Source organism: Haemorhous mexicanus, chromosome 2 (assembly GCF_027477595.1).
Source record: "Haemorhous mexicanus isolate bHaeMex1 chromosome 2, bHaeMex1.pri, whole genome shotgun sequence".
Classification (NCBI taxonomy): Eukaryota; Metazoa; Chordata; class Aves; order Passeriformes; family Fringillidae; genus Haemorhous; species Haemorhous mexicanus.
The window spans coordinates 59,866,339-59,882,389 of record NC_082342.1 but is presented as its reverse complement, the minus strand read 5'-3'; the positions used below and the strand labels follow the sequence as shown (position 1 = coordinate 59,882,389).

Here is a 16,051-nt window from a genome sequence, read left to right as displayed (position 1 = left end):
AAAGGCAGCACTCTGCCAGAAGGGTTGATTTTTAAACCAGTGATTCAGATGCTCTTTCCTCACAAAGGCAAAAGGAAGCTATCAAATAAAAATAAAATACAGGAGAGAAAAGTTGCTCATCCTCTTTTTCATGTGGAATTGTTCCATGCACAGATATGAAGAAAAATTTGATTTGCTGAGCTAGGTTTAACAGAAGAAATTGAAAAGCTGATGGAGTTGGGTTCCTCTTATTGAAGGAAAGGAAAGGATCATATCTCTACATGCCTTGGGGCGTTAATTAGGTGGGAAAAGGGGACAACTTCTACTGTCTACCCAAGATGAGAGTTTTAGACAAATGTAGTTGTAAGACTTTTTTTAGTGTTGGTGGCTTTTCCAGGAGATTCTCCAGTTTCTTGCAAAGAGACTGTTCACATAGTGTTTGAAAGCTACTGATTTCCTACTTGCTTTTTGGTTTCTGGAATGCAAAGGAAATATTGCCTTTTTCATACAAGAAAAAGGGGAAAAAGGGTGTTTGAGGAAACTCTACCTGCAGCAGTAAATCTTTTAATAACCTTCGAGGGCTTCTGAGAACCTGGGAAGTATTTCTCAGATTATCTGGGAAGAAAAAAATGCAGTCTTAAAAAGGGCAACTGTGGACTGTAAAGGGCAACTGTCAAAACAATTGAGTTAATAAAAACATTTAATTTTGAGAATTTTAACTGCTGCTTGATTTTTTTCTAAGGCATTTTAATTATTTTATTGAAAATAAACTTGCATTTCCACAGACGGTTTTTAAAACCTGGAGGAAATAGGAATCAGTTTAGAAACTGTTGCAAGGTGAGGTTTTAGTTGAATTTGAGGAGATTTGAAATCTTCCTTTCTTGAACAAATCTATTTTTCTCTAATTGGGAAATTCATCAAAACTGATCATTCCCAGCAACCCTTTTCGCTTCTGCTAACTCAGCATTCCCTGATGAAGAGCTGCTTGGTCAAAAATTCTGTCAGAGTTCAAAGATTTTCCTGCACTTGGATTAATTATTCCTTCTCCACTGGGTAGTCCATGGGCTGTGCTGACCTGATACTTGCAAGTGTTGCCATAGCAAATATGACCAGAGGCCTTGTACTAATGGGGGACAATTTCAGTTGTGTTGGTTTGTGTTAACTTTTAGGGTCCCTTTGGGAGATGCACAGGCTTTCATTTAAAGAGGGATGAGCAGGTCTTTGTTTTCAGAGCAGATAATTAACAAAGTATTCTCTTGATTTCTTTGTTGAAAAATATGCATCTGGGGAATTAGGACTGGTAATATATATAGCCTCCTGATGCCATTATTATATTGCTTTTTAAAATATAATCACACTTTAAAGGCAGTTCTAAAGAGATGTCTTCACTCTTTTGGCTGGATGCTGTCTCTCCTCTCTCTGCACATTCACCAGTGTAGTAACACCAGTGTCCCCTGGACAGAGACTGGGTGCTGTACCTCAGCCAGACCAGGCTCTGGCACATCTTTGTGTGGTGGTTTAAGATGTCAGTGCCCAAAATGGTGGCAGCAGCAGAGACCAACACCTATGTCCCTGCTAAGTCAGGGTATCTATCATTGCCCAAGATCCCTCAGCACATACTGGGATACTGGGCTGTGCCTGGGCTCCTGCAGGCTGCTCTTTTTGGTGAAAGAGAGCCAGACCCTGGAAAGCTGTCAGATAAAACAAGTCAAAGGAGAAACTTCTTGAACTGCTGCAGCCAGATGTAGCAATGCCACTGAATAATCAATCTCCAGTGACTCTCATAAGTGTCACCCCTGGTTTTCAGCAACGCAAGTGTCACGAGATTTCCTTTATACTCAACTGCGACCTAAATGTGACTGCCCTCTTTGATCCCGAGGCTTGCACAGTATCCAGCAGCAAGATTTTAAATAACAAGTCTCATCAAGATCCTCAGATCTGAGTCTGTATTTCAGTGTGTGCTAAAGCCCATGCTAGGATGGTGGAGTCCCTTTGTAACAGTAAACCTGTTAACAAGCACACACAAGGGGCAGGAGGAGCAGAGGTCAGCTGTTATCAGCAACCACATCCCTCAGATCTTTTTCCTTGTTTGGGATTAGCATAGTCTGTTATGGTTTTGATCCTCCAGAATCCTCTTGTTTCCAGTTAATCAGGGAGTCCCTCCAGGGATGGGTAATCGTGCTGATGCATGTGTGTGACTGAAGCAGAACATAAAAGCCAAGTGAGTCTATGCTGTCCTTACTGGTTCTTTAAATTCAGATTCAAATGCAAAATAATCTCATGAAAATTGCTGATGGGCTCTTACTATTTTATTTTTTGGTGCATTATCACTACTGATGGGGCCAAAGGTAACCAGTGAGCATCCTTCCCACATGAGGCAGAAGATGACTAAAATCTAACTAAACTCTGATCTCTGTTGCTCACTGTGTGATGCAGCTGAGGGCTGTTGCTCATGAGCCACACAAGGATGCAATTAGTGTAACAGCTCTTTATTATGAATGTGCCAGAACAGAATTAGAACTCAATTTACAAGTCCCCCTTTCAAACCCATTCAGCCGTTAAGGCTGCATCATCTTTCAGTTTTTCAAGGCATATAATTGATAAATGATTTCTCCCTGCACACCTCAACTCCTCATCTTTATTCATGAACCAATTAATCTTTGTAGGACACTGTGATCATTTGCATACATGGCCAATGTCACCAACCTCTGTTATTTCATTCAGGAAACAATTTTGCAGCCCATGAAACCAACAGGAGGGGAAAATCTGGACTATGTCTAAATTTCTGTTGTTCTGGCATTTCTCCCTCACGTCATTCTCAGTATAAAAATCAGATGCTGCTTGTGCTAGAAAATGATGGATTAACCTGGGAGGAAACACACCCCAGCAGTATGTTTCAATCATGGCTGATAGGTATGAGCAGAGGCTAGAAATACTTGTTTCCTTGGCATTTTTGAAGACTCTGCTGTGCCAACCTATTTTATTTATTAAATCTTTTCTTTCACTCTCTTTGCTAGTCATCTCTCCTGGGTTAGCAGAGAGAAAGCTGCTATAGTGTATGCATGGTTTGGGGTAACTGGGGAGGTGTCTGTACTGTTTAAACTCTTTCTTCATGAGCTCTGCTTCCTGAAGGTCTGTTATAAACCACCCAAACAACACGTTGTCCAAGTGACTCATGTTGTCTTTTTGCCAGTACACCTTGACTTATTTGCCAGTGTCTTAGCAAGGAGCACTTGCAAGGCAAGTTTTATTTTGGTAAACAAAGGATATCAAAGAGAGTCCCAGGAGCACTCCAAGCAGAACTTCTGAGCATTTGAGGAAGGTGTCCAAGTACCACCTACAGAGAGCACACTTTGGCCAAGCTGCACGTGAATGGATGCGCACCTGTCTCCCTCTCTGTGTACAAAGGTTATGTGTGCACATACCCGGAATGCAATTAGCCCTGGAGCAGGGATATGTTCTGCCTGTCTCTGGATGGATCAACTGAATTTTCTTTTTCCTTTGCACTCCTTGCACTTGCTCACATTTCTTGCACAGCATCTGGCAGAGATTGGAAGAGTGGACTTTGGGCTTTTGGAGAATGCTGGGACCTGTTTGAAAGGTGCCAGGGCCTGTTTGAGGATGCTGGTGAAGAGAAACCCCATAGAGCAAAGGTCCTGCCCTCTTTCATTCACCCCTCTCAGCTGGTGTGGTCCCCACCACCATCAGTCTGTGCAAGCAGATCCACACTGCAGAGACAACCATCACTGCTCTAGAATTTGGCTCCAACCACAAATTTGGGAAGTTTCTACAAATTTGGAAATTTTCTAGAGGCATTTGAGTGGTATGCAAGGTGTGATCACTGCATGGACAGCATCACCCCAGGTAGGTCTGAGAAGCATTATGGGACACTGAGGCCACGTTTCCCAAAGGCCAATTGTGATTTGACAGTGCAGCAAGCAGTGGATGTAGGACTAGTGGGCAGGGCCTGCATCCCTCCTCAGGAATCTCTGTTTTCCCTGCTGTGACTGATTGAGCCTTTCACTGGCACATTACCCAACCACAGGATGGTTTCACTGTCACCCAAGCAAACACTGGCCTTGAGGAGAAGGCATGGCAAGGCTGGTGCTCCTAAGTCTTGTTCACCACCTCTCAGGCATGCAGGGTGTTTTGCTTTTCATTTTCACACTGCTTTTCTGCCTGCATGAATCAAAGCACCACCACACATATGAAGCACCTGCTAGGAGATTTCCAGAGTGGATGTGTAGGACTCCTCTCTGTGCTTTGTGCATTTACAGGTATTCATTTCCTTAGATCCTTAAAAAATGCATGAAATGAGTGCCTGTCCTGAGGGAGTTCAGTGTGTCTAGGTGGGATTGGTTATGCAGGTTTCTGCTCTTTTTAAAAATTTCAGACGAAGTGTAGTAACACCAGTAAGCAGATGGCCTGTGTGATTTCTGGTCTTTCTCAGCTTTGGACAATTTATCATGGATCTGGAATAGTAATAGTTGTTTACACTCTGGGAACAAATTAGGTTTCCTGTAAAGCACTTTGAAAAATTTTCAGGGCACAAAAAGTAAATAAGATGCAATGAAAAACAGTCCTGTAAAAATATAAAGGTGAGATCTAAAGGCTGTGTGTTACTTTCAGAGCAGCAAAGGAATTGTCAGGGGAGTAGCACATTTTTCCTGGTGGCAGAAGAGAACCACCACTGAGCACTGACTGACAATTATAAAAAAATGTAGAGCATTATAATGTGAGCTTTGCCCTAACTCACAGTTTTCTCACATTAAGCTGTACAAAGTCCACAGATGCCACCTTACCAGTATACAGTGCTCTTCTGATTCATGTCCTGCTTCTTGAACAGATTTTTATGTTTGTGGGTAAATTTTTGCTCCAAAGTGGCTCACCACACAGCAGGCAATGAGAGCTAGGCATTCAGTGGTGCTGTTCTCTGCTGCTTGCCTTGTCTGCTTGCCTGAAAAGCACTGGGCTGGAGTGGCTGAGCAGCCTGAAGGAAAATGCTCCCAAATTCTTGGCAAGTCTGTTCTTCATATGGTGGAGGAGGCTGACAGAAGCAGGAGAAGACAGAGAGCTGACTCTGAGGAACTCAGCATATGGGTTTGCAGCACTGGAGGCACCAGGATCCATTTTTCCATCAAGCTGAAAGCAGGAGTCACTGGTACTTGCTGTAGGACCAGCGTTGCCCCTGTGCTTTTTGCAGACAGCTGACAGAGACCTATTTTCCAAAGGTCCTATTTTCCAAGCAGAAGCCAGATCAAAGCTGCTGCTCATTTAGGCAGCAGTGGACACCAAGACCTGAAGTTTGTGATTAGGCTTATAACAGAATTAAGCTGCTCTTAGAAGGATGAGTGATGTCAGGTTGGGGGTTTGGTTCAGTCCCAGTTCTGGAGGAAACGGAGACAACCTTATCTCTATAAGAGCACAGCAGCCAGCCAAACTGCTTGCTGTCCCCTTTCTAAGGCTAGAACAGATGATTACTAGCCAGGGTAGATGATTTACAAGAAGGTGTAAAATCCTCATCATACACCTAATTATGCTTTACTACTCTGTGGGGGGACATTTCCTTCTAAGTCCATCTGGTGATCAGACTGTACCCTGAGGCATGTGGATTGATTGCCCTCATGGTTTTTTCTCCTATTTAGTCTAAATGCTGATGCTTTATTTTTATTCGTGGGAGTGTCTATGCCTTTTTGAAGCATTGAAAATCATGATTAATTGTGCAATGAAAATCAATAATGGAAGTGCTTACAAAGCCAGCTTGATTTGGGAGTGAATCCCAAAGACAGCTGTTTTCTCTAAGAGGGATGGAAAAAGTTTGAGGAAAGCAACAGCAAAAAATTCTAGATCCTGGTTGGTATTTTTAGTGATATTTGTCATAGGCTTAACCCCTTCAGCATCTGCTGAGAGAGACCTTTATTACAGGCTGCTGTTACCAGTTCAGGAAAGCAAAACCTCAAGTCCATTAAATCAGTAAGAAGACTTGATTAAACAGAAATGCACTGAAAAGTGAAAATATTTATACTCCTGTACCAGAATGCAGCTATTCCAACACCTTCGGGGCTGTGACAGATTCGTTTTTCAAGTGAGATTCCGGAGCTAGGGCTGAAGATCTGGGAGGGATTTACTGTGGCATCCCGGCCAGCAGCCCTTACTCCCTTTCGCGAACTGGCGAGTGCTGGCTTTGTGCCGAGAGTTCAGCATCCAGTTTTCCCTCCGTTCCTCAGAGGATGGCGCTGCCGGCGCTGCTGCAGCCGGTGTGGGAGCTGCGGGTGCAGGGAGTGCCATCTCGTGGTCGCTGTCCCTGCTGCGGAGTGCGGGATGGCGCCCGGCCGTGCTGCTCCCCAAAGCCCGCGGGCAGAGCGCTGCCGGCGGGGAGGGATGTGCGCCAGAGTGCTGGGATGCTGAGGAGGAGGAAAAGCAGCCCCTTCCACAAAACATGGTTCAAGTAACACCGTACATCACCTGGCCCCTCTCCAGAGCCTGAGGCAGAGGCAGCTTTCAGTTCCCAGAGCCCCTGAAGTCCTACGCCTTGCCCAGTGGGAATGCATGATGTATGGAAGCCTCCTCTCTGCTCATCTCAGCAGACTCCTGTAAAAATCCTTCCTCTATGCAAAAAGCTGAGTTTCTAGGAGCTGGTGAATGGAAAATGCCTGAAAATCCCTTCTACTCTCTGGGGATGGCAAATGCCTGCATTCATTTGGGGTCAAGGGAAAAGCCATCCTTCTCACCCTGGTTCTGCTGCCGTGTCCAATCTGTCATCTACTTCATCCTTCATGACTGCCCCTGAGTCTGGGGTGACACCATCTCCCTGAAAAAAGGAGCTTAAAGCAGGGCTGTCCTCAGGCAGGATTACCCAGTCCTGAGGATCTACACCATTTATCCAGCAAAAAATGGCCCCTTCATTTTGCAAACGCACACACGTGCATGCAACTCACACAAAACACAGCCATCCCACCTGAGAGCAGCTTTGCAGTCAGAGTTCCTCTCTCTGGTTTACCACTGAAGGACTCCTAAGTCAATCACAAAGTGGGAGGAGCTGCCTTTTCAGTGCCACCCCTCTTCTCTGGCGACAGCAGGTGCTACACCTGAAAAGAGGAGGAGGGCTAGTGTCTCATAACTCCCCCTTCCTGGGCAATAAGCTAGGGTGACATCGCCATAGTATAGCACTTTGGATGTTCTCCTCCTCTGGAAACACTGGGAGATACTGGGACCAGACAGAATGGGTTTTAGGATGCTGTACTTTTCTCATCCTATATTAAATTCTTAAGAGGAACAGGGCAGTCAGATCTGATCAGGATCGGGATCTGGCCATTCCTGCAGGAACAAAGCAGCGTGTTTGCATTGCAGAATGCTTAAAGAAGCAGAATGTATGGGTACCTGGGCAAAGGAAGAGGATGTTGGGCAGTGCACCAAATGGGGAAATCATACTGAAGTCCAACCAGAACAATGTCCCATCTTTGGCAGTGTCTCAGAGTGGCATTTTCACAAATGGCCTAGGAAATAATTCTTTCCATTCTCTGCAATCTGTGGTTTCAATAACAATGCACAAGCCACATTCTCAGTGAGCCCACAGATTATTTTTACCTCTGTCCCCACTTCGGCTCCATGACACACACCGACTAGCACATCCACTACTAAAAGCAAGGACTACACAGTTGGCTTCATAGAACATTTTATTTGGAGAGATTTCTCATGTCATAGAATATTGGTTCTTTGTTAAGGCAGTTCTGAAGGGCTGGAGGAAAGGGAGGGGGAGAGGGAGAGAACTGTGTCAACGGGATTGCATTAAGGCAAAATTCCCTCCTCCTGCATTTCACCACAGTAAAATCCACGTAAAGGCCAGTAAATGTCTCATGCCAAGGAAGAGATTCAGTGCAAATATATCCCACTGACTATCCATTGACAGGGCTAGGACCTCAACTGAGGCAAATTTACAGTGCCTTGTTAGCTGCAAAGCAAAGCTGATTTAGCTCTGTTGAGGATCCCAGCCTGGGTTCAGGGGAGCATTTTAGTATGTGTTTCTTATGCTAGCACAGGTATAAATGCTCTCCTGAATCAGAGTCACAGCCCCTTGAGTGCAAGTCTGTGAAGTTAACAGTTGAATTTTTATTGTCCACATAAATATGTCATTCTGCATCCCTTTGTTCACTTCTCATTGTATTGCTACTGAGTACATTCCCTTAGTTTCTTTAACATGGCTTTCATTTCTATCATGCTTTGCAATCTTTTAAAGTGTATTATGACATAAAAATGAATTATCCCTTACAGAATGTTTGTTGCAAAGGTTCCAGAGTTTGGATGTTCTTGGAGGACCAGGCTGCAGTGTGTTTTTTTGGTGAGCAGTAATGTGATCTGTGAGTAATGCCATGGATGGCAGAGGCATAACTTGCAGGGAAAAGTACAGCTCAGTTTACATACCAGCAGCACATCACAGACACCAAACACTTCTTTCTTTCCACAAGAATTTCCTCAGAGGATCCTACCTCTCCAGATATAGTTACTACTACTTGCATTGGCTTGAGGAAACCTGTTTTGTTATCCCAGGTGCAAACAGAAGGTAAGTATGGCAGAAACGCTATGAAAAGCATGAGGATATTTTCAGGCAGAAGCAGAGTATAACATTTCATAGTCCTAAAAGCTGTCTGTCACTGGATGACCTCCACAGAAAACCCTGGTATCCATTAATGAAAGGATATGCTTAGGCCTCAGTGTCAAAAACTTGTTTAGGAATATGAAATGGTTATAGCTATCCAAGTGGAAAAATAAGGCAAAGAAATCAAGCAACAAAGTATTTCCTGGATACATGTGAATACACAGCTTCTGTATGACCTGGAACCATGTATAACATTCATGCCTTAAAAGCATGAGCACCCTGCATATTTTTTTGATACAGAGAACAGCATCCAGTTTGAAGGTATCTAAAGGGTGAATAACAGGCATCAGTGCAAGTCTTTTGTTCTTTAAACTTTCTTCATTCCTTTTCCCATAAGGCAAGCAAACACTGTCATGACCATTTTGGGTTTTACTTCAACCAGGTCTTCTGGAAGGGCATAGACTCTTGCTCCGATTTTTCTTGCCATAGAGATGGCATATCTGCATTGCAGCAGTGGGAGAAAAAAAGGAAAACATAAAGACACAAATTAGTACAGTAGCAATAATTTCCCCCCGTTAAGTGTTTTACATGATCAATACCAGAGTGGGTTTCACTGATTTACCAAAGTTAGACTTTTCTGTAGGAATGTATGGACAGGTTCATAAAGAACTACATTTCCAATAAAAGGCAGAGTGCATTCCCTGATGGTTAGAGCACTGATTACCTGCAGGATGGGAGACTGCAGGTTAGATCCTGGTACGAAACATTTACTCTTCCATCCCCTAAAAGATTATCCTCAAAACCAGCCATTATGACCTTGCTCCCCCTCAACCTCTGAGACTCAGACTTTGCACATAAACAAACTTGCAAGGATAGAAGCAGACGGCTGATGTCAGTGGAAATCTTTGTTGTTGGAAATCAACATCTGGGGACTTATTTCAGTCATACCCAGGAAGGGCAAGTTGACATTCCCATCTCCCTGCTCAGAGCCACCGGCTGCTCTTTAGTGAATTTGCCTCTTCTATCTATTTTTTTTAAAAAGATAGAAAATCCCAGGTTCTTTCCAGTTCAGAGCACATACATTTGTAAAATTTTCCCCAAAATGCAGAGAAGCATTGGGAACGTGGGGGAACATGGGTGGAAACGAGGAAAAGAACAGCAGAGGAATGAAGAAATAAAGTACACAGAAAAGCACACGCAGGATTGCAAGAAAGTAAAGAGAACAGATGGTAGGAAATGGAAGGGAAAAGAACAGTGGGAAAAGTCTTTACAAAAATAATGGCAGCTCTGATTGCTTTACAGTCATCCTTTTCTCCTTTGTAGTTACTGCATAGAAGAGAAATTAAACTGATGATCAGACCAGGAGGTGATCTGTGTAACTCTGAAAGGAGAGGGAGATGCCCCCAGAGTTGACTCTGCTAGGAAATCATTTGCATTCAGGGAAAAAAAAAATCAATATCCACATCAAGAGAACCAGTTTTTCAGGCATGAATCTTGTCCTCCCCTTTCTCTCTTAAATATGCCCTTGTCCTACCTGTAGGTGACTAAAGAGCTGTCACTAATCCCTGTTCACTATTTGTTGGCATTGTTCCCTGATATCTGAAAGAATTTTAAATTTAATATGAGAAAATAGGAGCTTGTGAAACCAAGTGCTTTCAATCCTTTCAAGGGATTTGTGAAGCAGGAACTACAACATTACACACTATATTTCCATTGATACTCTTTTTACTACCTAACTCCCAGCCTGCATGCTTCTAACTCGGGTGGTATTTCTCACATGAGGTTGTTCCAGATGAAAATGATAGCAGAGTAGTTTTTAAAGACAGAGTTAGGCCAACCTAAGCAGGTAACTCATGCTAAGTGCCACTTGGCAGAAACATACTTAGCATTATTTAGTTTCTCCTCGTCATTCAGGTCCTCTGTTTTCAAGAGGTCATACTTGATGGACCCTGGTTGAATGGCATCAATGAGATCCAGGACTGGCATGCTGGTGCTGATTTTGCTATCCTGCATAGACAAAAAATAAAATCAAATGCAAGAACAGGATGACAGAACTCCCACAAATCCAGAGTCTAGATTCAAGAGCAATGGACAGTTCAGTCAAATACCATTTAGATCTTCACAAAGGGCTGCTTAGAATATTTTTTTATCTAAGGCAGACTAAAAACTCTTTCAAGGATTTTTTTTTTTCTTTTTACCCAAGGGATGAAACATCATAGAATTGTTTAGGTTGGAAAATATTTTTATGATCAAGTCTACCCTTAATCTAGCACTTCCCAGTCCACCACTAAATCATGTCCCTAAGCACTACATCTACACATTTTTTAAATCCTCCAGTAATGGTGACTCACTTCACTAGACAGCCTGTTTGAGGGCTTGACAACCCTTTGAGGGAAGAGACTTCCCCTAATAGCCAATCTAAACTTTCCCTGGCCATTTGCAAACTCAAGAGCAGTTCCTCTTGTCCTGTCACTTGTTACTTGGGAGAAGAGACTGAGCCCCACCTGGCTCCACCCTCCTTTCAGGCAGTGGTAGGGAGTGATAAGGTCTCCCCTGAGCCTCCTTTCCTTGAGGCTAAACACCCCCAGCCCTCTCATCTGCTCCTCACAGGATTTATGTTCCAGAGCCTTTCTCAGCTTTGTTGCCTTTAGACACACTCCAGCACCTCAGCGTCTTTATTGTAGTGAGGGGCCCAGAACTGGACACAGGATTCAAGGTGTGGCTGAGTACAGGGGTGCAATCCCTGCCCTGGTCCTGCTGGCCACACTACTGCTACAGGCCAGGATGCCATTGGCCCTCTTGGCTACTTGGGCACATGCTGGCTCATGCTCAGCCACTGCTGACCAGCACTCCCAGGTCCTCTCTTGCTGGGCAGCTTTCCAGACACTCTTCCCCAAGCCTGTAGTACTGCCTGGGGCTGTTGTGATTCAAGTGCAGGACCCGAGCAGCACTTGGCCTCATTGAATCTCATGCAACTGGCCTTGGTCCACCAATCCAGCCTGTTCAGATCCCTCTGCAGAGCCTTCCTGCCTTTCAGCAGATCAACATTCCCACCTAGCTTGTGCCCTCTGCAAATTGACTGAGGATGCACTTGATCTGCTTGTCCAGACCATCAATAAAGATGTTAAATGGCCCCAAAACTGAGCCCAAAACTGGGGGCACCACTGGTGACAGGCTGCCAGCTGGATGGAACTCTGTTCACCACCACTCTCTGGGCCTGGCCATCCAGTTTTTGCCCAGCAAACAGTGCAACTGCCCAAGCTATGTGCAGCCAGTTTCTCCAGGAGAATGTTGTGGTAAACACTGTCAAAGGCTGCACTAAAATCCAGGTAGATGGCATCCAAAGCCTTTCCCTCATCCAAGAAGCAGGGAACCTTGTCATAGAATACAATGTCATTAAAGCAAAATATTGGGTGCAGGGCTAGTGCATTTGCTTCCTGTGGGGAGATGACACTGATAGACATTCACTGATGGGAGGGGTGAGAGGGACCAGCTGTGTGATTCCTGAACTCATTACATGAAGTTTGATGGATCTGTGCTTGCCAGATGCAAATTGCTGATTTATATCCATGTGAGTGTTCCCTAGCTTGGGAAGTTTCTAACCACACTTAGATACTATGTGCTTAGTGGAATTGGAGTCACTTTAGAAATGGTCCATCTCTGTGTTTGTGTGGTACCTTGCAAAATAGGGCAAGGTACCCCTGGATGGTACTACCAGGTTATAAATGTATTGCTATTCTTCATTTTAATACTGACATTTGTAAGTGCTGTTGATTCATAACCAACAGCACAGCAGTTCTTTCTTAATTCCAGTCATCATTCCTGTCTCTGTCCTTTGATTTCCCAAGCCAAACTGGAATTCAAGGTGTTTCCTGTAGTGGTCATATCATATTTCTATTACTTTTTCACAATAAAGTCCCTTAAATAAAACCTGTGTATTTGAACAAGCTTTTAAAAGGGAATGAAAAATAATCAATCAATATATTTGATATAATAGTGAGGTATATCAAAATATAGAGTGTGTGTGTATGTGCATACACAAATCTGTATACCATACACACATCTATATACCATACACACATGTGTATATCATACACACAAGCACTCTGAATAGGAGATTCCTGAGCAGAGATTTCTGGAAAAACCTGTACCTTGAAACTGGAGATGGTTGAATCCTTCCCAGCTGCAGTGAGTGTTTCATTGACCCAGCTGACAATGATTTCATCATTGACCTTCTCTCCACCACCAATGTCTTCAAGGATATTCAGGGTGTACCTTAAGAGGGAAGCCAGGATATTTGCTCAAAGTCTGCTGTAACCTCAGAACTGTCCTGTATGTGCACAGCGTGTCTGAGATTATCCCAATGATCTGATATTCCTCTGCCTCATACACACTCACAGTGCGTATGATTTATATTATAACACAATTATTAATCTAAGGATTTAATTTATCCCCAATTCCTTAATCACTGTTTTGGGAATGTTAAAAATTTTGGTTACTTAAAACCCCTGGAATTCCTCTCATTGTAAATTACTCATTCTCATAGTGCTTAAAAAATAATCGCTAATTTTAGAGCTAGAATGGAATCCTTCTGCTCACCCTAGACTGGCTTTCTGCATAAAAACAAGCCTGGAGTATTTTGCTTCTGTATCAGCATACACCTTGGAAAGATATCCCAAACTGATGGTAAGTAATCACCTCATCCCTATTTTAACTACCTTACTGATAAACCTCTATCTCTCTCTATAGTCTGAATTCAGTTTGTATCCAGTTCCTAACTACTGGGGCTCTTTACTTTCAGTTATGGCACTCTTAAACACAGCAGCACACACAGAGAATTACATTAAAATGGGGAGAGGTACTGAGTTATGCCCATTCAGGAAGCAGCTTACAAAACTTCGGCATCAATTCCTTGTTTCTGGGACACTGTCCCTGTTCCCTGATACGGAGACCTTTTAACTTCTTTTCCTCTCCTCTATGCAATAAACATTTCTTGTTGCTGTGCAAATAGTGACAATAACAATCTTCTGCATGAGCTGACTATAATGGCCTTGCCCACAAGATGTGCTCTGCTCACATCCTTAAGGAGGAGTGAGCAGAAGGTCACTGTGCCCTGGCACTGAGGTGCAAACGGAGGAGTGAGAAGGCTGTAGCCTGTGGATCCTCCTCAGTGAGAGCATCGGGAAACCACTGCAATGCAAACTGAGCACACCAAAATTGTGGGCATCAGGAAACTACTGCAATGCAAACTGAGCACATCAAAATGCTCTGAGGCTGGTGGCTGCCTGACCTACCTTCTCATCAGCTGCCAGATTAAGGCCAGCGTGAGCGTACGGTTTCCTTCGTTCAGATCTTGCCCCGCAATGCCGACAAGGGAAAATTTGGCTTGATTCTTTCCCAGTTCCACTGCATAGTTGCAGTTTTCAAGCTGACAATGGCAAGGTCAAAAATATAGGGAAGAAAAAAAAGAAAGAAGACAAGATACTATTACTTTAAATTCTTTGGATATCTCAGCCCAGATCCTCCTGGGCAAACAGGAACATTGGGGCTCTGTGATAAAACAGCTGATTGACTATCAGCAGGCTGATCCATCCCAAAAATGCCATTCTGAACATTTAACATAGAAGAAAATGCTATACTTCATTATTAGGGCCTGAAAAGCAGATTATCCTGGAAAATAAAAGTGTATGGCTCATGGGTAGTAGCTCCAGCATCATGGCATTACAGAGAGACAAAGGATTAGTGTCCCAGCCAATATTTTAGATTGGTTGATCACTCTGGTCTAACTGGATGCAATTACTCATCCAGATAGCTGGGAGAAAGCTTTGCATTTAGCAGCAATTGTGCGATTGGTTCTTGATACATCTGATCAAGAATGCTTATCATCACTGTCTTCATTTGATGTGGAGGGCAGTGATCCAGACAGCTGCAATTAAACTGGTGCCATGCATCTCACGGTCCAGATGCATTACAATCAGTGCCTAAAGCAGCAGCAAAAGGGATCTGCAGATACAGTTTCTAAATACTGATACAAAAGTTGTCAAGTCTTTTTACTTAACAAGTATTTTTCACCTGTCAATAGAGCGAGTGAGTCTAATGTATAATTCTTTTTCAGATTGAAAAATTATCCACTGACTAAGCACAAAAATCATTTAAGGTGCTGTCCTTGGGACTGGAGAGCAACATGAATACCCACATTGCTGTTTGAAATTATTTAGGCATTCACTGAGGATAAGGCATCACTGCTGGAGCTACTCTAACTTTTTGTACCTTCTTCATGTTGCCACCCAGTTTAGGATATGGTGGTTTGTTCACCCGGTTCCAGTCTACTGGCACTTTGATCTTTTCATAGAGTTGGAAGATAACCAAGGCGTCTGACAGGTCACTGAAAACAAAAAAAAAGATACATCATTGTCCAAAGAACAGAGGAAAGAAACACAATTCTTATTAGCAGAGGTAAACTTAGTTTCTTGGGAAACACAAAGCAGCATATATTCTTATAGGGCCCAGAAGTTTTTATGTTCTTGCAAATAACTTGCTGGCTGTATTTATCATCTGAATGAAGTGTAATACCTCATCTTACCTGTACAAGTGATTTACACGCGGATTAACGCCGAGGGAGTTCATCCAGTTCCTAAATGTCCTTTCTTCCCTTGTCTCACCTAAAACAACAGACACATCAATCAAAGGCCTGCAGAACACCACACTTCAGTAAGAGAAGTGTTTTGGGGGGAAACCCTAACGGAATTTACAGCGCACTGAACCACGAACAGAGAGAAAAACACGTGGGAAATATCACGGTGCACCGTGAGATATTTGCATTTTCCTGACCTTCAATGGAGCCCCAGTCGATGTCCTGGTTCTCTGGCTTATGCAGGGCAGGGTATTTGTTGAACAAGTTGGCGATGAAGGCCAGGTTGAGCTTGGGGTTGCCGCGGACGACGTCGGTGGCGGTGACAAACTGGCGGCAGCCGAGGCGCTCCGCCTGCTGCAGCATGCACTCGGCTCGCTGCACGTCGTCCTTCTCCTGCCCAGCACAAACAGGACATCAGCATCACCTGCTCCAGCTCTGCTCCCATCCCACCTGGCTCTCCTTGTGGGCAGCTAGCTGCTAAAGCAGCTTCTTGATGGATTTACAGCTACTCCTGTTCCCACTTTCACTAATGGCAAGTCTGCGTTTTCAAGCACGATTCAACCACCTCACCATATTGCTTTTACAGCCATATTCCATATAAATGTGATGGTTTGATGAAATTCACAGATAAATGTATTTAAATACACTTGTTACACGCTGGTAGTTTATCAGTGTGATTAAATGGTTGCTGAAGTTTCAGAGTTACTATCTAACAAAAATCCAAACACATATTTCTTAATTCTTCTTCTTTAATTCTTTGGAAGCTTTGATTTCTGATTTACAAGACTGTGTTGCAAGGCAAGAAAGAATTTGCTGGTTCTGACATCCCAGTGCAGCCCTGT

The 16,051-nt window shown here is 43.5% G+C and overlaps 1 protein-coding gene across 4 annotated transcripts in view; it reads right to left on the bottom strand.

Moving 5' to 3' along the window:
• Nucleotides 1-7,637: 7,637 nt before the first annotated feature.
• Nucleotides 7,638-16,051, bottom strand: part of LCP1 (lymphocyte cytosolic protein 1) — a 49,755-nt gene continuing 41,341 nt past the window's right edge. For all 4 annotated transcript variants that reach the window (XM_059839044.1, XM_059839040.1, XM_059839041.1 and 1 more), the window contains exons 10-16: nt 15,407-15,602; nt 15,159-15,237; nt 14,846-14,960; nt 13,870-14,003; nt 12,727-12,850; nt 10,458-10,582; nt 7,638-9,075 (exon numbers count right to left, since the gene is read on the bottom strand). In XM_059839044.1, the coding sequence (XP_059695027.1) occupies nt 8,943-9,075; nt 10,458-10,582; nt 12,727-12,850; nt 13,870-14,003; nt 14,846-14,960; nt 15,159-15,237; nt 15,407-15,602 (906 nt within the window). In that variant the 3' untranslated portion in view covers nt 7,638-8,942. The remainder of the gene's footprint in view (nt 9,076-10,457; nt 10,583-12,726; nt 12,851-13,869; nt 14,004-14,845; nt 14,961-15,158; nt 15,238-15,406; nt 15,603-16,051) is intronic.